The 25,205-nt window shown below is 43.8% G+C and overlaps 2 protein-coding genes across 2 annotated transcripts in view; one reads left to right on the top strand and one right to left on the bottom strand.

The window, feature by feature from the left end:
- The window catches only part of UBAC2 (UBA domain containing 2), a 285,129-nt gene that overhangs the window by 40,429 nt on the left and 219,495 nt on the right, over window positions 1–25,205 (top strand). The gene's annotated exons all lie outside the window — the stretch shown is intronic.
- Window positions 5,059–25,205, bottom strand: part of GPR18 (G protein-coupled receptor 18) — a 28,510-nt gene continuing 8,363 nt past the window's right edge. The window contains exon 2 of the mRNA XM_069757988.1: window positions 5,059–6,133. Within this exon, the coding sequence (XP_069614089.1) occupies window positions 5,112–6,104 (993 nt within the window). The 5' untranslated portion in view covers window positions 6,105–6,133 and the 3' untranslated portion in view covers window positions 5,059–5,111. The remainder of the gene's footprint in view (window positions 6,134–25,205) is intronic.

Below are 25,205 nucleotides of genomic sequence, written 5' to 3'. Positions count from 1 at the left end.
AATGCAGCCAGGAGAGCACTATGGATAAAATGCTGGCCAGGGGACTTACAAGCTAGAACAAAATTATGTAGCATTCCTTGTGAAGGGGGTCACTTGTTCGGACCAGTCCTAGACGAGCTATTGGAAAAAGCAGGGGATAGTAAAAAACGCTTTCCCTTCCTAGGAAGACCCTTCTACAGACGGGACTATAATAGAGGATGGTCCAACCGCAGAAGACCATATAGAGACTCCAACAGAGAATCTACTAGATATGACAACAGCAGAAGAAGGGGTAGAGGATTTATGTTTAATCCTTCACGAGAGGTTAAGAAACCACAATGACTAGCGGACCAGGTGGGGGGTAGGCTTTCGGCCTTCTACCCAGCCTGGGTGCAGATTACAAACAATCCATGGATTCTAGGCATTGTGGAGAAAGGCCTAACCTTAGACTTCCACCATACTCCTCGGGACAAATTTATGTTAACACCTGTTCGTTCCTCCTCTACAGAGCAGTTGGCACTAGAGTCTGAGGTCCGGGAGCTCCAACAGAAGAATGTTCTAGTCAGAGTCCCTGCAGGCGAGGAAGGTAGGGGGTTTTATTCCCCTCTGTTCCTGGTCAAAAAACCTGATGGTTCATATCGCACCATTATTAATTTAAAAGGCCTGAATAATTTTCTGTTCATACCCTCCTTCAAAATGGAGTCGGTTAAGACAGCAATAAAATTACTCTTTCACCACTGTTTTATGGTTGTCTTAGATCTCAAAGACGCCTATTACCATGTACCAATTCATATTGATCATCAGAGATTTCTTAGGGTGGCGGTCTCACTAGCTGGCACAGTAGAACACTTTCAATATCAGGCACTTCCGTTCGGAGTCGCAGTTGCACCCAGGGTGTTCACAAAAATCATGGTGGAGGTTATGGCGCACTTGCATGAACAGGATATATTAATAGTCCCGTACCTGGATGATTTGCTAATTGTGGGTCATTCTGAGTCGCATTGCTCAGACCAACTACAGAAAGTTATGGATGCGTTACACAAATTGGGCTGGATGATCAATATAAAAAAATCGCGCCTTCAGCCCCTAAAAGTACAAGAATTCCTGGGATATGTTATAGACTCTAGTCAGCAGGAATGTCGCCTGCCGGACACAAAGGTTGCGAAGATTAAGCATTTGGTCACCAGGGCAATAAATAATCCCTTAGTATCAGTCAGGGGTGCGATGTCAATCTTGGGCTCTCTTACGTCCTGCATCCCGGCAGTTCTCTGGGCACAGTTCCACACGAGGGCTTTACAGTGGGACGTGTTACACATTTCCCGTCGCCTAAATGCTCACCTCGACAGTAAATTCACACTTTCTGCGGAGACTGTACATTCGCTTGGTTGGTGGACTCACACTTCGAATTTACACAGGGGGGTCCCTTGGATAAATCACATATCTAGGGTGCTGACTACGGACGCTAGCCCCAAAGGGTGGGGGGCTCACTTAGGGGAGGATTGGATTCAGGGACTATGGTCTCTGTCTGAACAGGACTCTTCCTCCAACTTGAAAGAACTGTTGGCAGTAAAACATGCCTTAAATAGATTCCTTGTACCCCTACAGGGTCGACACGTCAGGCTTTTGTCAGACAATCGGGTAACTGTGGCCTACATTAATCGTCAAGGTGGCACGCGATCCAGTACATTGATGGAGGTCGCAAATCATATCTTTCAGGTGGCCGAAGTACATCTTCTCTCCCTGACGGCGCTTCATATAAAAGGAAGTATCAACACCAAAGCCGACTATCTAAGCCGCAACATTCTCAGACAGGGGGAGTGGTCGTTAAATCCAGCCATTTTCAGTCAGATCATCCAGTTATGGGGTTGTCCGGAGATAGACCTTTTTGCCAACAGAGGGAACAAAAAATTACATCAATTCTGCTCCCTAAATCCAAAAGACAACCCATACGCTGTGGACGCTCTGCTGATATCTTGGCACTTCAGGCTCGCGTATGCTTTTCCCCCTCTAAATCTAATTCCCCTAGTCCTGAGGAAGATTCGGGAGGACAAGGCCCGGGTAATCTTGGTAGCTCCATTTTGGCCCAAGAGGGCTTGGTTTCCTTGGCTGAGAAAGATGTCTGTCTGCCAACCATGGATTCTTCCAGAGCTACCAGATCTGCTCTCCCAGGGACCAATCCTCCATCCTCAAGTAGCCAACTTACACCTAGCGGCATGGAACTTGAGAGGTCCTTACTGAGGGGGAAAGGATTCTCTCAGAATCTGGTTAATACTCTCCTTAAAAGTAGAAAACCATCTACAACGGGCATTTATGTGAGAGTATGGAGAAAATTTTTATCTTTTTCAGGGGCTCAAATTGACCAAGAACCATGTATTAACCAGGTTCTTGAATTTTTACAAAAAGGCCTGGAAATGGGCTTGGCCACAAGTACTCTTAGAGTTCAGGTGTCAGCGCTGGGAGCGTTATATAATCTTAATTTAGCCAGTAATCACTGGATTGCTAGATTCTTTAAAGCAGTCACCAGGTCTAGACCAATTATTAAACAAAGGTTAGTCCCATGGGACCTAAATTTGGTACTCTCAGCCCTGACGCAAGCCCCATTCGAGCCCATTGATACTATTCCTGTGAAGATCCTGTCAATCAAAACAGCCCTGTTAGTTGCTCTCACATCTGCTAGGAGGGTTAGTGATCTACAGGCACTCTCCAGACATCCACCATACATGCAAGTTAGGGAGGATAGGGTCATATTAAAACCCGATCCCCTATATCTGCCTAAAGTTGCGTCTAAATTTCACAGGGTTCAGGAGGTAGTCCTTCCCTCCTTTTGCTCCAATCCTACTAACGATAAAGAACGTAAATTCCATTGCTTAGATGTGAGGAGATGCCTCCTTAGATATATTACAGTTTCAGATTCCTGGAAAAAAGATAACTCTTTATTTGTAGCCTATCAAGGGGTAAGGAAAGGTCTTAGAGTATCTAAAAACACTCTAGCCAGATGGATTAGGGAGGCAATCTCTCTCGCTTATACCGCAGGTGGCAACGAAGTTCCAGATGGTATAAAGGCACACTCCACGCGAGCCATGGCATCTTCCTGGGCGGAGAGGTCAGAAGTGTCAATCGAAGACATATGTAAGGCGGCCACATGGTCTTCCCCTTCTACCTTTCTTAGACATTACAGATTAGATCTGGGTAGTTCCTCAGACCTTACGTTTGGGAGAAGAGTGCTAGAAGCTATTATCCCCCCCTAAATCTTTCGTCTCTGAAAGTCTCTCGTTGTGCTGTCATGGCGACTGAATAAATACGTACGCTACTCACCTGGTAGCAGTGTTTTTTCAGGAGCCATGACAGCACCCTTAGATTCCCTACCCTATATTTTTGGATGATGCAACACCCTGTTAATCTTGAGTTAAAGTTTATGTTCACTTGCATAATAAAAAGTATTCATGTATATACTGCATCTGTGTTATTAACCAAGGTGGTCCTCTCATGCTCTGGAAACAACTGACGTGGGAGAGAGGTGCCGCCCTTTTTATGTCTGTAGGTTTCCTGTCCCTGAAGGGCGGATCCCCTCTCTCCCGTTGTGCTGTCATGGCTCCTGAAAAAACACTGCTACCAGGTGAGTAGCGTACGTATATCAAGGTATCATGTTATTCAGCTTCCTATGACCTACATGCCCATCTAGACGCTTAGGAGGGTTATTATTATTGATGTTAATGACCGATTCCCTTTAAAAGCCAAAACCGAAGTGGAATAACTTAAAGCATAAGATGAAGCGACAATTGCAAATTAAGAAATTGCTCTCGGAACCGTAATTCAGATGTGACCAGACTTACCTTCTGGAACGTGACTGTAAATTCTACTTCCTCACAAATTTAATATGATACCAAAGCTGTTGAAACTTACATGACAATTAGGCCATGTTCACATTTTCAGTATTTGTAAATCAAAACCAGGAGTGGAACAATGAGAGGAAAAGTATAATAGAAACACATTACCACTTCTGTATTATCACCCACTGCTGGCTTACAAATACTGAGGTAAAATACTGAGCAAATACTGAACATGTGATCGTGGCCTTATTGAGTGACCACACAAGCGATGTGCATAGTAGACACATCGGGACCTCATGCTTCTATGCTCATTTTGTGCCACATATGTCAGACTATGTTGAGTATAGAGCAGTAGGGCAGGACCCGTCTGTATATATCTCTTACCCAATCTTACGTTATTGCCAGAGGTATTTGGTAATTGCAGAGAAGAGCTGAGGAAAATAGTTTATTATTACATTATATATGAAAACGCGTTGGGGCAGCGTGTGTGGCACCACAGATGGGAACATAAGAGTGAATCAGTGTTGTTATATTTGTGGTTGTGATATGGTCATGTACACTGTAACCTGGTTTCATTGATGCAGGCTCATGAATCTACCAGAATACTACTCTTGAATTGGTAGCCCTGTCATTTTACATAGAAACTGATTCCAATACTAGGCTCTCCCTGATCTCACCATATCTGTGATGCTGCACCACACTTTTTCTTGTGCACCCGATCTCTGCTCTAAACAGCTCTGTTATTGATACGGTCTTTTACTAATGTATTGTCTTGTATGTATTTAATTATCTATTAAAGATTTCTTACTCTTGTTTGGATTATATGCTCCATTCTTTTTTCCTGCAATTCTGCTAGGAGTATCCGTGGCTATTGCCTGCAGCAGGCCTGATATATAGGCTCCGGACTGTTTATAGTATTATGGTTTCTGTTTTAGAGATCTCGTACTATAGTGCCCCTGGTCTCTGTTGACTTGGCAGCAGCAATAAGTCACAGTTACGGCACGTGACCGCTGCAGCCAATCTCTGTGTGCAGCGGTCATAAGGTAGACGGCACATGACCGTTGAGCCCAGTGATTGGCTGTAGTGGTCCCGTGCTACTGGTGATGAAGAGGCAACACTGTAGTGGCAAGGGGCGAGTAAGGCTCATTTTCATACTTTTATGCAGAGTGTACTTGTAAATTCCTTTAAGAGGACCCCAAATTTATGCTACCACTTTCTGAAAATAAATCTCCTATGCATGGGTAAGAATAATCTCTAATATACATTGATTTTATTTTCTGTTCATGTATAGGCATATACAGTTCACATCATTTCACTGTTGATGTTGCTCAGGGAGCGGATGCTACCGGATCTCATGCTCTTCCTTCGCACACTGCGTAGATAGTTCCTATACCAAATAACACTGATGACTCGAGCCTGGAACTGTTTGGAGACTATGTAGTACAGGATGACATCCAGACATGTGCTAAGGTTCATCAGGAAGGTGCACACCTTCACCAATGACAGGTAGTATTTCTCCTGTTCCCGAATCATTGTTAGTAGAAAGCAGACATGAAAGGGCACAAAGCAGACCAGAACCTGCATGATCAGAGTCACTATGATGCGGATGGACTTCTTCTTGGCTTTCGGCTTGAGTCGAGATGTTCTTCCACTGATTAGACTGTAGATTATGATAGTATAGCACCCTATCATGATCAGTAGAGGGATCAGGAAGAAGAATATCAGGCGAGCGTAGTTCAAAATTTTGTTTTGTTTGAAGTGGATGACGTCAAACAGTTTAAAACAAGTGGTAAAATTATAATCTTTATCTGGGTCATTGTATACAAACAGCAGAGGGGTTGTGGTCACAATGGTCATTATCCAGATCCCAAAGCATGCCGCCATTGCTTTAGAAATGTTTTTGAGTTCTTTGATGTGCTTGGGCTGCACAATGGCCATGTATCGATCAGCACTTATAAAGGCAAGGAGCCACAACGTGACACTCGGGTAAAAGACGGTGATGGCACCCATGATCCGACAGAAGACATCCCCAAAGTCCCAGGATTGCTTGGCGTAGTATATTATACGGAAAGGAACAAACAGGAGAAACATTAAATCCAGCAGTGCCACGTTCATCATGTACACCGTCACAGTTGTTCTCTTTTTTGTCGTGCAGCTGAAGACCCAAAGTGCGGTAATATTAACAAAGAGTCCGACGGGCAGCACAATGCTGTAATATACAAGTGCCGTAATTCCATATTCTTCAAACTGCCAGATGTGCAGAGTCGTGGCTTGGCTGTGATTTCCATCCTCCATTATTATCTCTCACCGATAAAACTTGGCCCCTAAAGGAACAGAGAGAGAAACATGATGTGGATACCCATAGCCAGTGCAGCTGGTAATCCATTAACAGTCAGTTACACCTATTTTATTAATATGTGCAAGAGAATAAAGAGCCTATTAAAACGATTCACCACAGGGACCAGTTTGGGGGCCCCAGCATTAGAAGGGGTGGATATGCTTTTTGGCTGATCGGAGCTAGCTCCAGTCTCTGCTTTTCGAGGTAGTCCTCTATGGATAGGACTCAGTTTCTGAGCTCTCGTCTTTCACCTGACATAGGACATACATATACATCCAATGTCTGGAAGAGGTTAAGGACAAGCTGGATAACCATTATTGTGCGAATAAGAATAACTAATAAAACAGAAAAGCAAAAGACAGGTATTTCTTTTTTGTAACACTGTTTGGTGTAGCTCATGTTAAAAACTAATGCCAGGTGTGAAGGTGCACCTGCAAATCTGTCGCCAGGTGTTTGCTATCCCACCTGAGTGCAGTATGATATAGCAGCAGAGACCCTGATTGCAGCTATTTATTTTTTTTCTGAGCTGCTTGCTGCAGTTTTGATGAACTCACTGTTTTTCTCTACTACATATCTACCAGATCTCCGAATGCTGAGCTCTGTATAAACTTGTCAACACCACTGATTGGCAACTTTCTGTGTACACTGTGCGTATCCAGAAAACTGCCAATAATTGTTGGAGGCTGGGTTATACAGAGCTCCTGAATTTGGAGGGCTACATGGCAGCAGATTTACTAGTCCTCTAGTCATAATCTCCTGATGATAAAACAGTGGTTTTATTAAAACAGCAAGCAGCCCAGTAAGTGACACATTGCTGGAATCAGTGTCTCTGTCTATACCTTATGTTGCTTTCAGGTTAGATGGTAACTACATGGTGGCAAATTCCCTATAAATAATCATTCTACTGTACCACCATTACCGATATTTAAGTCATTGTTGTACCTATTTCTTTGTTTAAAAAAGGAATTATGTTGAAATCTGTAGGAAAGCCAGGTAGGACTGGTTTAAATCCTAGCACTGCAAGTTTTCATTAGATGTACCTGAGTAGCTTTAACTAAAAATCTGGACATCTGTTCATTTTGTGTCAATCTGCTGAGGATGCTGAGCAGATTGTCGTGGGTTGGAGCTAGCGAGTGACCAACAAATGTGAACTGTATCTGGAAGGAAGAAAAGAACACTGGTGTTGGCATTCTCAGCCACAAGCTGGGGAGGATTGTAATCTGGTTGGGTGAGCCCACACTGACGTGTGTGTGTATATATATATATATATATATATATATGCCTGCTGAATGAACTGTTTATTTGCTGACACCTTTATGCACTGAAAGGGATGTTTTGTTTTGAATCCCTTGGAATTTTATGAAAGCGATTAAACTGCACATGTTTGGACCAAATTGCATTACCTGTGTGAACACTACCTACTGCTGAGCTTAAATCCCTACAATTGGTGGAGGATGCGGGCACAGTCCTAAAGAGCACGGGTGATTACAGTGTAAAGATTGAAAGTCCTGGGTAATAGCAGCTATAGCATAGCAAACACAGTCTGAAAGCATGGAGGAGCTTGTTAACTGCTGGTCCAGGCCAATCTGCAGTTGTAGCACCAGACCAAACAGGAAACTATCAAATTCCTGACCCAGCAGTATCAACAGTAGCAGCAGGACTTAAAGCCAACCTGTCACCAGGTTTGTCCTGTTGTGAGTTCTGTTTTTGGGCTCCCTCTGGTGGTTACTGATGGTACTGGGTGACTTGTCTTTCCTGGGTTTCTGGGTTCCACCTGTTCCATCAGCATATGGGAGTTTCCTATTTAACCTGGCTTTGCTGGCATTTCCTCGCCGGTTATCAATGTATCCAGTGTGTCTTGTTACCTCTGCTCCCTGCTCCTAGAACCTTCTGGACAAGCTAAGTTTGGATTTTCCTGTTTTGTGTTTTGCTTAATTTGGTTTTTAGTCCAGCCTGCAGATATGTGATTTTCTGCTGCTGGTTGCTCTAGTGGGCTGAAATTGCTTTTCATGTACCATGAGTTGGCACATGAGTTCAAGTAATTTCAGGATGGTTTTTTGAAGGGTTTTTCGCTGACCGCGCAGTTCACTTTTGTATCCTCTGCTATCTAGCTTTAGCGGGCCTCATTTTGCTGAAACTGTTTTCATACTACGTATGTGCTTTCCTCTCATTTCACCGTCATTATATGTGGGGGGCTGCTATTTGCTGTGGGGTATTTCTCTGGAGGCAAGAGAGGTCTGTGTTTCTTCTGATAGGGGAAGTTAGATCTTCGGCTGGAGCGAGACGTCTAGGATCATCGTAGGCACGTTCCCCGGCTACTTTTATTTGTGTGTTAGGTTCAGGGTCGCGGTCAGCTCAGGTTCCATCGCCCTAGAGCTTGTTTGTATCTGTGCTTGTCCTTTTTGTGATCCCCTGCCATTGGGATCATGACAGTATAACCGGCCCACAAAGTGTTAATTGTATTGGCTGAAGTAGGAGGATAAGTAGTCTGAGGAAGTTTTTTTTTTTTTTTTTTTTTCCTCTCAGAGTTTGCTGCCTAGCCTTATTGCAGCCTGGCTACTTCCTCCTCCTCTTAATCTTTGAATGGCTCTGATCTCAGCTGTTTATCATGGACGTCCAGAGTTTGGCTTCCAGCCTGAATAATCTTGCCACTAAGGTTCAAAATATACAGGATTTTGTTGTACATGCTCCTATGTCTGAACCTAGAATTCCTGTCCCAGAGTTTTTTTCTGGAGATAGATCTCGTTTTCTGAATTTTAGGAACAATTGCAAGTTGTTTCTTTCTTTGAAATCTCGCTCCTCTGGAGACCCTGCTCAGCAAGTCAAGATAATTATATCTTTCCTGCGGGGTGACCCTCAGGATTGGGCATTTGCATTGGCACCAGGGGACCCTGCGTTGCTTAATGCAGATGCGTTTTTTCTGGCATTGGGTTTGCTCTATGAGGAACCTAACCAAGAGATTCAGGCTGAAAAAGCTTTGTTGGCCCTCTCTCAGGGGCAAGATAAAGCAGAAATTTATTGTCAAAAATTTCGGAAGTGGTCGGTACTTACTCAGTGGAATGAGTGCGCTCTGGCTGCAAAGTTTAGAGATGGCCTTTCTGAGGCCATTAAAGATGTTATGGTGGGGTTCCCTGCGCCTGCTGGTCTGAATGAGTCTATGACTATGGCTGTTCAGATTGATCGGCGTTTACGGGAGCGCAAACCTGTGCATCATTTGGCGGTGTCGTCTGAGCCGTCACCTGAGATAATGCAATGTGATAGAATTCAGTCCAGAAGTGAACGGCAAAAGTATAGGCGGAAAAAAGGGTTGTGCTTTTATTGTGGTGATTCAGCTCATGTTATATCAGCATGCTCTAAACGCACAAAAAAGGTTGATAAGTCTGTTGCCATTAGTACTTTACAGTCTAAGTTCATTCTGTCTGTGACTCTGATTTGTTCATTATCATCCATTTCCGTCGATGCCTATGTGGATTCAGGCGCTGCCCTGAGTCTTATGGATTGGTCATTTGCCAATCGCTGTGGGTTTAGTCTGGAGCCTCTGGAAGTCCCTATTCCTTTGAAGGGAATTGACTCTACACCTTTGGCTATGAATAAACCTCAGTACTGGACACAAGTGACCATGCGTATGACTCCCGTTCATCAGGAGGTGATTCGCTTCCTGGTACTGTATAATTTGCATGATGTTCTAGTACTTGGTCTGCCATGGTTACAAACTCATAATCCAGTCCTTGACTGGAAATCAGTGTCTGTGTTAAGCTAGGGTTGTCAGGGGGTTCATGATGATGCACCTCCGATTTCTATCGCTTCATCTACTCCTTCTGAGATTCCTGTGTTTTTCCTCCTCACAGGGATTGCGATTGTGCTATAAATTTAATTCCGGGCAGTAAATTTCCTAAAGGTCGTTTGTTCAATCTGTCAGTGCCAGAGCATACTGCTATACGGGATTATGTTAAGGAGTCCTTGGAAAAGGGACATATCCGTCCATCTTTGTCCCCTTTGGGAGCAGGTTTTTTTTTTCGTGGCCAAGAAAGATGGTTCCTTGAGGCCTTGTATAGATTACCGTCTTTTGAATAAGATTACCGTAAAATATCAGTATCCTTTGCCATTGTTGACTGATTTGTTTGCTCGCATTAAGGGGGCTAAATGGTTCACTAAGATTGATCTTCGGGTGCGTATAATCTTATACGAATAAAGCAAGGTGATGAGTGGAAAACCGCATTTAATACGCCTGAGGGCCATTTTGAGTATTTGGTAATGCCTTTTGGACTTTCTAATGCTCCTTCAGTCTTCCAGTCCTTTATGCACGATATTTTCCGTGAATATCTGGATAAATTTATGATTGTGTATTTGGATGATATTTTGGTTTTTTCTGATGACTGGGAGTCTCATGTTCAGCAGGTCAGGAAGGTGTTTCAGGTCCTGCGGGCCAATTCCTTGTTTGTAAAAGGCTCAAAGTGTCTCTTTGGAGTCCAGAAGATTTCTTTCTTGGGGTATATTTTTTCTCCTTCTACTATTGAGATGGATCCCGTCAAGGTTCAGGCTATTTGTGACTGGACGCAGCCTACATCTCTTAAGAGCCTACAGAAGTTCTTGGGCTTTGCTAATTTCTATCGTCGATTTATAACTAATTTTTCTAGTGCTGTTAAGCCTTTGACGGATTTGACTAAGAAGGGTGCTGATGTTGCTAATTGGTCTCCTGCGGCTGTGGAGGCCTTTCAGGAACTTAAGCGCCGGTTTTCTTCTGCTCCTGTGTTGCGTCAGCCAGATGTTTCGCTCCCTTTTCAGGTTGAGGTTGATGCTTCCGAGATTGGAGCGGGGGCGGTTTTGTCACAGAGAAGCTCCGATGGCTCAGTGATGAAGCCATGCGCGTTTTTTTCTAGAAAGTTTTCGCCGGCTGAGCGGAATTATGATGTTGGTAATCGGGAACTTTTGGCCATGAAGTGGGCATTAGAGGAGTGGCGTCATTGGCTAGAGGGTGCTAGACATCGTGTGGTGGTCTTGACTGATCACAAAAATTTGATTTACCTTGAGTCTGCCAGGCGTCTGAATCCTAGACAGGCTCGTTGGTCACTGTTTTTCTCTCGTTTCAATTTTGAGGTTTCATACCTGCCAGTTTCAAAGAATGTGAAGGCGGATGCTCTTTCTAGGAGTTTTGTGCCTGACTCCCTTGGAAATTCTGAGCCCTCTGGTATCCTTAGGGATGGGGTGATTTTGTCTGCTGTCTCCCCAGACTTGCGACGTGCTTTGCAGGAGTTTCAGGTGGCTAAACCTGATCGTTGTCCGCCTGAGAGACTGTTTGTTCCGGATAATTGGACCAGTAGAGTCATCTCCGAGGTCCATTCTTCTGCGTTGGCAGGTCATCCTGGAATATTTGGTACTAGAGACTTGGTGGCCAGGTCTTTTTGGTGGCCTTCCTTGTCGAGGGATGTGCGTTCTTTTGTGCAGTCTTGTGAGGTTTGTGCTCGGGCTAAGCCTTGCTGTTCTCGGGCCAGTGGATTGTTGTCACCTTTGCCTATCCCGAAGAGGCCTTGGACGCACATTTCCATGGACTTTATTTCGGATCTCCCTGTCTCTCAAAAAATGTCCGTCATCTGGGTTGTGTGTGATCGCTTTTCTAAAATGGTTCATCTGGTACCCTTGCCTAAGTTGCCTTCCTCCTCTGAGTTGGTCCCTCTGTTTTTTCAGAATGTGGTTCGTTTGCATGGGATTCCTGAGAACATCGTTTCTGACAGGGGATCCCAGTTTGTGTCTAGATTTTGGCGGACTTTCTGTGCTAAGATGGGCATTGATTTGTCCTTTTCGTCTGCATTCCATCCTCAGACGAATGGCCAGACTGAACGAACTAATCAGACCTTGGAAACTTATTTAAGGTGTTTTGTTTCTGCTGATCAGGATGACTGGGTTACCTTTTTGCCGCTGGCCGAGTTTGCGCTTAATAATCGGGCTAGTTCTGCTACCTTGGTTTCTCCTTTCTTTTGTAATTCGGGGTTTCATCCTCGTTTTTCCTCTGGTCAGGTGGAACCTTCTGATTGTCCTGGAGTGGACATGGTGGTGGATAGGTTGCATCGGATTTGGAGTCATGTGGTGGACAATTTGAAGTTGTCCCAGGAGAAGGCTCAGCAGTTTGCTAATCGCCGTCGCCGCGTAGGTCCTCGACTTCTTGTTGGTGACTTGGTGTGGTTGTCTTCTCGTTTTGGTTGTCTTCTCGTTTTGTTCCTATGAAGGTCTCTTCTCCTAAGTTCAAGCCTCGGTTCATCGGTCCCTATAGGATCTTGGAAATTCTTAACCCTGTGTCGTTTCGTTTGGATCTCCCGTCATCGTTTGCTATTCATAATGTGTTTCATCGGTCGTTGTTGCGGAAGTATGAGGTACCTGTTGTTCCTTCTCTTGAGCCTCCTGCTCCAGTGCTGGTGGAGGGAGAATTGGAGTATGTTGTGGAGAAGATCTTGGATTCTCGTGTTTCCAGACGGAAACTCCAGTATTTGGTCAAGTGGAAGGGTTATGGTCAGGAGGATAATTCTTGGGTGGTTGCCTCGGATGTTCATGCTGATGATTTGGTTCGCGCTTTTCATAGGGCTCATCCTGGTCGCCCTGGTGGTTCTCGTGAGGGTTCGGTGACCCCTCCTCAAGGGGGGGGTACTGTTGTGAGTTCTGTTTTTGGGCTCCCTCTGGTGGTTACTGATGGTACTGGGTGACTTGTCTTTCCTGGGTTTCTGGGTTCCACCTGTTCCATCAGCATGTGGGAGTTTCCTATTTAACCTGGCTTTGCTGGCATTTCCTCGCCGGTTATCAATGTATCCAGTGTGTCTTGTTACCTCTGCTCCCTGCTCCTAGAACCTTCTGGACAAGCTAAGTTTGGATTTTCCTGTTTTGTGTTTTGCTTAATTTGGTTTTTAGTCCAGCCTGCAGATATGTGATTTTCTGCTGCTGGTTGCTCTAGTGGGCTGAAATTGCTTTTCATGTACCATGAGTTGGCACATGAGTTCAAGTAATTTCAGGATGGTTTTTTGAAGGGTTTTTCGCTGACCGCGCAGTTCACTTTTGTATCCTCTGCTATCTAGCTTTAGCGGGCCTCATTTTGCTGAAACTGTTTTCATACTACGTATGTGCTTTCCTCTCATTTCACCGTCATTATATGTGGGGGGCTGCTATTTTCTGTGGGGTATTTCTCTGGAGGCAAGAGAGGTCTGTGTTTCTTCTGATAGGGGAAGTTAGATCTTCGGCTGGAGCGAGACGTCTAGGATCATCGTAGGCACGTTTCCCGGCTACTTTTATTTGTGTGTTAGGTTCAGGGTCGCGGTCAGCTCAGGTTCCATCGCCCTAGAGCTTGTTTGTATCTGTGCTTGTCCTTTTTGTGATCCCCTGCCATTGGGATCATGACATTGTCCCATATGAGATAAGGCCAGTACCATTCAGGCCTGATATACAGCATTCTAATATATGCCCCCAATCCAGGTGGAAGCCAAAAAAAAGAGCTTTTACTATACTCACCTGTTCCAGTCAGGTCTAGTCGGTGTTGCTGGTCTTGGTCTGGTGCCTCCTCTCTTGCGATGCCGTGCTTCTTGCTTCGTGTGAATGGCGCATCTTCAATCATCCACACACCGTCCCTACCTTTACTCTCCTGACCAATTCTGAGTAAAGTATTGCAGTACACATGCACGAGGATCTGTGACCTTTCCTGGCACATACGCACTGCAGTTCTATATTCTTCCCTCGACAGGGTAGAGAAAAGTACACCTGCAGAGGAGCGCAATGCCGGGGAGACTGTGGATAACGTAGGACGCGTCATTGTCACAAAGCAAGAAGGAGGGCAGCATCAGAAGAAGATGGGAGGCGCCGGAACAAGACAGTGGCGCCCATCGGACCCGACTGCCCCATAGGTGAATATTATAAAAGATCTTTCTCTTGTCTTCTAGACGGATTGGGGGCAGATATTCAGCATTATAGAATGCTGTATATGAGGGCTGAAAGGTACTGGCTGGCCTTATCTCATATGGGTAAAACCTGGCGACAGGTTCCCTGTAAAGCTGCAGAAGCAACCATCTCAGCAGCAGATTGATCTCTTGACAGAAGCTGTCCGGGCCAAGGAGACTGCAGTTTCTGCCAGCTGAAGTGACAGTATTCGTGGGAGGCAAACAGTACCGGAGGCTTGGCAGAAAACGACTCAGGAGGACGAAGTCGAGGCTCTCCTGATTGCCTTTGAGAGAGTGGCAGACAGGGACCATTGGATCCTGCTCAGTCATGCAGCAATTTTTTGTTTGTTTGTTTCCTCGGTCCGAGGAAAAAAAATCTGACTTTTAGTGCCCCATAACATTGGTCCGTATGGGATCTGATGTTTTCTTATATCGCACTTGAACTGAAAATACGATAGTCTGCCCCTGTCCTAAAGCTGATTACGTTTGTGAGTGTGGTACATTATTTATTTCAATTTTATATTATTACGTTGCTATTATATTTTGTATGCAGTTTGGTATTCATGAGAGAATATACAGATTCCGAGCTGTCTAAAAGAAGTACAGAAATTTGAATTATATGATTCAAAATGAAATCTACATATTTTACCGCCATTAATACATTTAATAAGAAGGTATATGAATGGTGTTCGACCTGGATAATCCTTTTTTTGTTAGCGGGGCTTCCCAAAAATAATTCTGGTCCTCCAGAGATTCTTGTGCCATCTATCCTTCCTGGCTTATAGGAATCTCAACTCTATTAACTAAGTTCATAGAACAAAAAGTAATCGATTTTAAATTTAGTTCCTGGAGCCAAAAGTGGAATTAAAAACAATCGTACTTTAGAGGCGAAAACTTTCAGAAGGCTGACGAGCAGACCAGCTCTCCTGAGATGACACAGAGGATGCTTTATAAGCTCCCTGATCTTCGCCTTGCAATTATCATCGGAGATGTCATGTTGTTTTATAAACTAGATACAAAAATAACTTTATTTTTGTTAACTTTCTGCCATGTTTTTTGCGTGCTTTGACTTTCTGGAAACATTTGTGTAAAGAAAGGTTTTAAACTCCAAACATTTTAATTAATCTGGTCACCACTGTAGTCCAAAAAAGGACCGAAATCCTGTTTCATTAAAGGGACTTTTGTAGGATGGAAACTTCCCTTTGCATGCTAGTCAGTGTTTACTGTCGTGTGATTATACCACTACTGCAGTTTATACTTCTCTGATGGTTAGTGCTCTAAATAATCTTTCATGAAGACGTCCTCGGCGGCATTTAACCCCTCTGTGACCTTAGACGTACTATCCCGTCGAGGTGCCCTGGGCTTATCTGACCCTGGACGGGATAGTACGTCATAGCCGATCGGCCGCGCTCACGGGGGGAGCGCGGCCGATCGCGGCCGGGTGTCAGCTGCTTATCGCAGCTGACATCCGGCACTATGTGCCAGGAGCGGTCACGGACCGCCCCCGGCACATTAACCCCTGGCACACCGCGATCAAAGATGATCGCGATGTGCCGGCGGTACAGGGAAGCACCGCGCAGGGAGGGGGCTCCCTGCGGGCTTCCCTGAGCCCCCCGCAGCAACGCGATGTGATCGCGTTGCTGCGAGGGTCTCCTCACCTCCCTCCCTGCTCGAGCCCCGGATCCAAGATGGCCGCGGATCCGGGTCCTGCAGGGAGGGAGGTGGCTTCACAGAGCCTGCTCAGAGCAGGCACTGTGAAGCAGCCTGCACTCCTATCAGATCAGTGATCTGACAGAGTGCTGTGCAAACTGTCAGATCACTGATCTGTGATGTCCCCCCCTGGGACAAAGTAAAAAAGTAAAAAAAAAAATTTCCAAATGTGTAAAAAAAATAAAAAAAAATATTCCAAAATAATGAAAAAAAAAAAAATATTATTCCCATAAATACATTTCTTCATCTAAATAAAAAAAAAAAACCAATAAAAGTACACATATTTAGTATCGCCGCGTCCGTAACGGCCCGACCTATAAAACTGGCCCACTAGTTAACCCCTTCAGTAAACACCGTAAGACAAAAAAAAAAAAAACGAGGCAAAAAACAACGCTTTATTATCATACCGCCGAACAAAAAGTGGAATAACACGCGATCAAAAGGACAGATATAAATAACCATGGTACCGCTGAAAGCGTCATATTGTCCCGCAAAAAAAGAGCCGCCATACAGCATCATCAGCAAAAAAATAAAAAAGTTATAGTCCTGAGAATAAAGCGATGCAAAAATAATTATTTTTTCTGTAAAATAGTTTTTATCGTATAAAAGCACCAAACCATAAAAAAATGATATAAATGAGGTATCGCTGTAATCGTACTGACCCGAAGAATAAAACTGATTTATCAATTTTACCAAACGCGGAACGGTATAAACGCCTCCCCCAATAGAAATTCATGAATAGCTGGCTTTTGGTCATTCTTCCTCACAAAAATCGGAATAAAAAGCGATAAAAAAATGTCACGTGCCCAAAAATGTTTTCAATAAAAACGTCAACTCGTCCCGCAAAAAACAAGACCTCACATGACTCTGTGGACCAAAATATGGAAAAATTATAGCTCTCAAAATGTGGTATTGCAAAAAATATTTTTTGCAATAAAAAGGGTCTTTCAGTGTGTGACGGCTGCCAATCATAAAAATCCGCTAAAAAACTCGCTATAAAAGTAAATCAAACCCCCCTTCATCACCCCCTTAGTTAGGGAAAAATAAAAAAAAATGTATTTATTTCCATTTTCCCATTAGGGCTAGGGTTAGGGCTAGGGTTAGGGCTAGGGCTAGGGTTAGGGCTAGGGTTAGGGCTAGGGTTAGGGCTAGGGTTAGGGTTAGGGCTAGGGTTAGGGCTAGGGTTAGGGCTAGGGTTAGGGCTAGGGTTAGGGCTAGGGTTAGGGCTAGGGTTAGGGTTAGGGCTAGGGTTAGGGCTAGGATTAGGGTTAGGGTTGGGGCTAAAGTTAGGGTTAGGGTTTAGATTACATTTACAGTTGGGAATAGGGTTGGGATTAGGGTTAGGGGTGTGTCAGGGTTAGAGGTGTGGTTAGGGTTACCGTTGGAATTAGGGTTAGGGGTGTGTTTAGATTAGGGTTTCAGTTATAATTGGGGGGTTTCCACTGTTTCGGCACATCAGGGGCTCTCCAAACACGACATGGCGTCCGATCTCAATTCCAGCCAATTCTGCGTTGAAAAAGTAAAACAGTGCTCCTTCCCTTCCGAGCTCTCCTGTGTGCCCAAACAGGGGTTTACCCCAACATATGGGGTATCAGCGTACTCAGGACAAATTGGACAACAACTTTTGTGGACCAATTTCTCCTGTTACCCTTGGGAAAATACAAAACTGGGGGCTAAAAAATAATTTTTGTGGGAAAACAAAAAGATTTTTTATTTTCACGGCTCTGCGTTATAAACTGTAGTGAAACACTTGGGGGTTCAAAGTTCTCACAACACATCTAGATAAGTTCATTGAGGGGTCTAGTTTCCAATATGGGGTCACTTGTGGGGGGTTTCTACTGTTTAGGTACATTAGGGGCTCTGCAAACGCAATGTGACGCCTGCAGACCAATCCATCTAAGTCTGCATTCCAAATGATGCTCCTTCCCTTCCGAGCCCTCCCATGCGCCCAAACGGTGGTTCCCCCCCACATATCGGGTATCAGCGTACTCAGGACAAATTGGACAACAACATTTAGGGTCCAATTTCTCCTGCTAACCTTGGAAAAATACAAAACTGGGGGCTAAAATATAATTTTTGTGGAAAAAAAAATATTTTTTATTTGCATGGCTCTGCGTTATAAACTGTAGTGAAATACTTGGGGGTTCAAAGCTCTCACAACACATCAAGATGAGTTCCTTAGGGGGTCTACTTTCCAAAATGGTGTCACTTGTGGGGGGTTTCTACTGTTTAGGTACATTAGGGGCTCTGCAAACGCAATGTGACGCCTGCAGACCATTCCATCTAAGTCTGCATTCCAAATGGCGCTCCTTCCCTTCCGAACCCTCCCATGCGCCCAAACGGTGGTTCCCCCCCACATATGGGGTATCAGCGTACTCAGGACAAATTGGACAACAACTTTTGTGGTCCAATTTCTCCTCTTACCCTAGGGAAAATACAAAACTGGGGGCTAAAAAATAATTTTTGTGGGAAAAAAATTTTGTTTTATTTTTATGGCTCTGCATTATAAACTTCTGTGAAGCCCTTGGTGGGTCAAAGTGCTCACCACACATCCAGATAAGTTCCTTAGGGGGTCTACTTTCCAAAATGGTGTCACTTGTGGGGGGTTTCAATGTTTAGGCACATCAGTGGCTCTCCAAACGCAACATGGCGTCCCATCTCAATTCCTGTCAATTTTGCATTGAAAAGTCAAACGGCGCTCCTTCCCTTCCGAGCTCTCCCATGCGCCCAAACAGTGGTTTACTGCCACATATGGGGTATCAGCGTACTCGGGACAAATTGGACAACAACTTTTGAGGTCCAATTTCTTCTCTTACCCTTGGAAAAATAAAAAATTGGGGGCAAAAATATAATTTTTGTGAAAAAATATGATTTTTTATTTTTACGGTTCTGCATTATAAACTTCTGTGAAGCACTTGGTGGGTCAAAGTGCTCACCACACCTCTAGATAAGTTCCTTAGGGGGTCTACTTTCCAAAATGGTGTCACTTGTGGGGGGTTTCAATGTTTAGGCACATCAGTGGCTCTCCAAACGCAACATGGCGTCCCATCTCAATTTCTGTCAATTTTGCATTGAAAAGTCAAACTGCGCTCCTTCCCTTCCGAGCTCTCCCATGCGCCCAAACAGTGGTTTACTGCCACATATGGGGTATCAGCGTACTCAGGACAAATTGGACAACAACTTTTGAGGTCCAATTTCTTCTCTTACCCTTGGAAAAATAAAAAATTGGGGGCAAAAATATAATTTTTGTGAAAAAATATGATTTTTTATTTTTACGGTTCTGCATTATAAACTTCTGTGAAGCACTTGGTGGGTCAAAGTGCTCACCACACATCCAGATAAGTTCCTTAGGGGGTCTACTTTCCAAAATGGTGTCACTTGTGGGGGGTTTCAATGTTTAGGCACATCAGTGGCTCTCCAAACGCAACATGGCGTCCCATCTCAATTCCTGTCAAGTTTGCATTGAAAAGTCAAATAGCGCTCCTTCCCTTCCGAGCTCTCCCATGCGCCCAAACAGTGGTTTACTGCCACATATGGGGTATCAGCGTACTCAGGACAAATTGGACAACAACTTTTTGGGTCCAATTTCTCCTGTTACCCTTGGTAAAATAAAACAAATTGGAGCTGAAGTAAATTTTTTGTGTAAAAAAGTTAAATGTTCATTTTTATTTAAACATTCCAAAAATTCCTATTAAACACCTGAAGGGTTAATAAACTTCTTGAATGTGGTTTTGAGCACCTTGAGGGGTGCAGTTTTTAGAATGGTGTCACACTTGGGCATTTTCTATCATATAGACCCCTCAAAATGACTTCAAATGAGACGTGGTCCCTAAAAAAAAATGGTGTTGTAAAAATGAGAAATTGCTGGTCAACTTTTAACCCTTATAACTCCCTAACAAAAAAAAAAATTGGTTCCAAAATTATGCTGATGTAAAGGAGACATGTGGGAAATGTTACTTATTAAGTATTTTGTGTGACATATCTCTGTGATTTAATTGCATAAAAATTCAAAGTTTGAAAATTGCGAAATTTTCAAAATTTTCGCCAAATTTCCGTTTTTTTCACAAATAAACGCAGGTACTATCAAAGAAATTTTACCACTATCATGAAGTACAATATGTCACGAGAAAACAATGTCAGAATCACCAGGATCCGTTGAAGCGTTTCGGAGTTATAACCTCATAAAGGGACAGTGGTCAGAATTGTAAAAATTGGCCTGGTCATTAACGTGCAAACCACCCTTGGGGGTAAAGGGGTTAAGGCCACAACCACATGTAAACCAGCTTTACTTCAAACATACTTCAGTGACTACAGACTCATCGACTAATTGCATCTTCTAAAAATAAGTGCTGGAGATTGTCCGTGCAGTCAGTCTTTTCCTGTTTGTCTCTTACAGTTTGGTATCTCTCAGTTTTCTCACTGTATTTGGCATCCAAAATCTGGATGTTAATTATGCCAATGGCAATGTAGTATTATTATTTATTATTATTATTATTATAGCGCCATTTATTCCATGTCTCTTTACATGTGAGAAGATGTGTACATAATAAAAACACAAGTACAATAATAATGAACAAAACTAGTTAGTCAGGAGGAGAGAGGACCCTGCCCGCGAGGGCTCAGTCTACAAGGGATGGGTGAGGATACAGTGGGTGAGGGCAGAGCTCGGTATGGTGGTATCTGCAGGTTGTAGGCTCGTATTCTTAATCTCATTGTGTCGGCTCACTACCTTTTCACGTCCTAATTGACCTGCCACTTACCAATTGGATGTGGAGAAGCAGTGATTCTTCACCCTGGCATCGCGAAGACTACTATTGCTTAACATAATTCAATTGCCAGTGATGGCAGAGAAGTAGCATGGAGGATTGAGTGCTGTCTGTGTTTTAAACTCACAATTAGCTTACATACTGCGGTCAATATCGACCTCCGCTATTCCGCTATTCCTCCTGGTTTGCCGATGGCAGCTGGAAGCTTAAAGGGACTCTGTCAGCGCAGAATAACTGTTTAAACGAAGTCCTGCCGCTCAGTGCACAAAGGCATGGACAATCTACTATATAATTGTCTAAGGGTCACTTCCGTCTGTCTGTCTGTCCTTCTGTCTGTCACGGTTATTCATTCGCTGATTGGTCTTGCCAGCTGCCTGTCATGGCTGCCGCAACCAATCAGCAACGGGCACAGTCCGGAAGAAAATGGCCGCTCCTTACTCCCCGCAGTCAGTGCCTGTCGCCCGCATACTCCCCTCCGGACACCGCTAACACAGGGTTAATGCCGGCGGTAACGGACCGCGTTATGCCGTGGGTAACGCACTCCATTACCGCTGCTATTAACCCTGTGTGTCCCCAACTTTTTACTATTGATGCTGCATCAATAGTAAAAAAATGTAATGTTTACAGTTAAAAAAAACAAAAAAACCTGCTATACTCGCCCTCCGTAGTCCGCCGAGCCGCTCGCGCCTGCCGCCATCTTCCGTTCCCAGCGATGCATTGCGAAATTACCCAGAAGACTTAGTGGTCTCTCGAGACCGCTAAGCCTTCTGGGTAATTTCGCAATGCATCCTGGGAACGGAAGATGGCTGCAGCCGCGCGCCCATCGCTACAGCGCCGTTGGATCCCAGGGGTGAGTATGTAACTATTTTTTATTTTAATTCTTTTTTTTTTAACAGGGATATGTGCCCACACTGCTAAATACTGCGTGGGCTACATAGCTGCTATATACTACGTGGGCAGTACTATATACTACATGGCTGCTATATACTATGTGGACAGTACTATATACTACATGGCTGCTATATACTACGTGGGCAGTACTATATACTACATGGCTGCTATATACTACGTGGGCAGTACTATATACTACATGGCTGCTATATACTACGTGGGCAGTACTATATACTACATGGCTGCTATATACTACGTGGGCAGTACTATATACTACATGGCTGCTATATACTACATGGGCAGTACTAGATACTACATGGCTGCTATATACTACGTGGACAGTACTGTATACTACATAGCTGCTATATACTACGTGGGCAGTACTAGATACTACATGGCTGCTATATACTACGTGGACAGTACTGTATACTACATAGCTGCTATATACTACGTGGGCAGTACTAGATACTACATAGGTGCTATATACTTCATGGGCAGTACTATATACTACATGGCTGCTATATACTACGTGGGCAGTACTATATACTACATGGCTGCTATATACTACGTGGGCAGTACTATATACTACATGGCTGCTATATACTACATGGGCAGTACTATATACTACATGGCTGCTATATACTACGTGGGACTGGCCAATACACTGCGTGTCTGTGCTGTATACTATGTCGCTGTGCAATATACTATGTGGCTGGGCAATATACTACGTGGTTGGGCAATATACTACGTGGTTGGGCAATATACTACGTGGCTGGGCAATATACTACGTGGCTGGGCAATATACTATGTAGCTGGGCAATATACTACGTAGCTGGGCAATATACTACGTGGCTGGGCAATATACTACGTGGCTGGGCAATATAATACGTGGTTGGGCAATATACTACGTGGCCGGGCAATATACCATGTGGCTGGGCAATATACTATGTGGCTGGGCAATATACTACGTGACTGGGCAATATACTACGTGGCTGGGCAATATAGTACGTGGCTGGGCAATATAGTACGTGACTGGGCAATATAGTACGTGACTGGGCAATATACTACGTGGCTGGGCAATATACTACTGGGCAAAATAGTACGTGACTGGGCAATATACTACGTGGCTGGGCAATATACTACGTCACTGGGCAATATACTACATGACTGGGCAATATAATACGTGGTTGGGCAATATACTACGTGGTTGGGCAATATACTATGTGGCTGGGCAATATACTACGTGGCTGGGCAATATACTATGTAGCTGGGCAATATACTACGTGGCTGGGCAATATACTACGTGGCTGGGCAATATAATACGTGGTTGGGCAATATACTACGTGGCCGGGCAATATACTATGTGGCTGGGCAATATACTACGTGGCTGGGCAATATACTATGTAGCTGGGCAATATACTACGTGGCTGGGCAATATACTGTGTGGCTGGGCAATATACTGTGTGGCTGGGCAATATACTACGTGGCTGGGCAATATACTACGTGGCTGGGCAATATACTGTGTGGCTGGGCAATATACTGTGTGGCTGGGCAATATAGTACATGACTGGGCAATATAGTAAGTGACTGGGCAATATACTACGTGGACATGCATATTCTAGAATACCCGATGCGTTAGAATCGGGCCACCATCTAGTCCTTTATATCCTCCTTCCCACCTGATGGCTTTCCCTCAATCTCCACCACCCTTTCCTCCATTGACAGCTCTGGCTTCATAGAGCCAGTGAAGGGTGGAGATAGATGGAAAACAAGCAGGTAGAAAGATGTATTTAAATGATTAGCTTTTCCATGATGCACTGTGTTCCTGTGCTTGGTTTCAACAGTTATTCCGTGCTGACAGAGTCCCTTTAGCAATGACTTCAGGGTCTGCCATAGATCAATGCATAACAGAGTAGTAAACACAAACAGTATTTCAGCTCACCCTTCTGGAGAGATTCCTATAGCATGGAAAGTGCTTCTGCCAAAGCGCTCTTGGAATGGTAAAGATAAAAAGAGAGTCCAGCTCAGCAAAAATATATATAAAATGAAGAATTCTTTATTCCAAATGTTTAAAAGTGGAAACACTGGATGTCAGAATCAGCAATAAACAAAGGATGGAAGGACAACCATGGTGAAGCTGAACGTGTTTCGAACACTCTCTGTGTTCTTAGTCCACAGCAAGTGATCCAAATGAACGATTCGTATATAAAAGCATTCATTACCAGGTGAGCTGAATAGAAAACATGATTGGAAAGCCGCACTTGCCATGATTGGAAAATGTTTCACATATAATATAAGGCACTTCCAGTTATAAAATGAACATGCAGTTACAACAATATTTCATTAATACAAAAAATGTGAAGTAATGAAATTACTTTTTACATGTTTTTTCTTTATAATTTCATTACTTCACATTTTTTGTATTAATGAAATATTGTTGTTACCGCATGTTCATTTTCTAACTGGAAGTGCCTTATATTATATTTGCCCACGTTGCGTTTTTTATGCGTTTCCGCCGTATTTTTGCCGCAGCGGAAATGCTTAAAAAATGCATTCCCATGCAATCCTATGGGATTCCGCAGTTGCTGTGCCCATGCAGCGCATTTTCCCGCTGCGGAATCGCATAGCGGTAAAATCCGCAGCATGATCATTATTTCTGCGATTCCGCAGGCCTATGCCCACCATGCGTAAAGTGAGCGCTTTATGTGCAGATGGTACCCGGGTCTGGATGAGAGGAGACTGTCCTTCAGGCCCTGGGTACAATATTCCTGTAAAAAAAAAAAAAAAAAAAAACTAAAATAAAAAATAGGGCTATACTTAACCTTCCGATGGCCCCCGGAGTCCTCTCGCCTCTCAGCGGTGCACGCGGCGGCTTCCGTTCCTAGGGATGCATTGCGTGAATCACCTGAGATGACCTCTTCCTTCGTGCAAAGCATCCCTGGGAACAGAACGTACCGGGAGTGCTGCTGAGAAGATCGGGGGCCGTCGGGAGGCGAGAATAACCATATTTTTTAATTTTTTTAATTATTTTTAACATTCTATCTTTTACTATTGATGCAGCATAGGCAGCATCAATAGTAAAAAGTTGGTCACACTTGTCAAGCACTATGCTTGACAATTGTGACCAGCCTGTCAATCAGTTTTCCAAGCTAAGCTTCAAATCGCTTGGAAAACGCAAGCATTCTGCACGCTAAAAACGCTTGGAAAACGCTTGCGTTTTGCGGGAAAACGCATGTGAATTCCACATGCATTTTACCTGCAGCAGGGAGTTGCGGAAATGCTGCAGATATTTCCACAGAATTTCTGCAACGTGGGCATAAAATGCATGTCTTTTGTTCATTCCGCCTAAGTGTAATTAAAAGTGATTGAAATGTCATACAATGCCTTTAAAAAGTATTCATACTCAGCAAACTTTTCCATGCTTTTGTCATGTTGTACCCACAAACTTAAAGAAGCACTTCCATCAAAGTTTTTATCCTCTTTATATATTGCAATCATCATATTATATAGCGCTGTGTACTTCCAAATACTCGTTTTACCCTTCTACATATTTATTCTTCTTTTCTCTGCTCTGTGTAGAATCAGGAAGTCTCTTTTCCCTGCATTTACCATCCCCTTCTTCACTTACTGACCCAACTGCTCTGCTCCTCCCCTGCCAGGGACTTTTCTAGTGACTGATAAGTCATACAGGGAAATTGATCACCTGTTTCTACGTAGAACGTAGAAGAGTTTAGCTAGTCAGTTTTTAATCACCTGATGACCTAATGAATGTCAAAAT

This window comes from Ranitomeya imitator, chromosome 3, assembly GCF_032444005.1.
Source record: "Ranitomeya imitator isolate aRanImi1 chromosome 3, aRanImi1.pri, whole genome shotgun sequence".
Lineage (NCBI taxonomy): Eukaryota > Metazoa > Chordata > Amphibia > Anura > Dendrobatidae > Ranitomeya > Ranitomeya imitator.
This window is presented reverse-complemented; position numbering and strand designations above follow the sequence as displayed.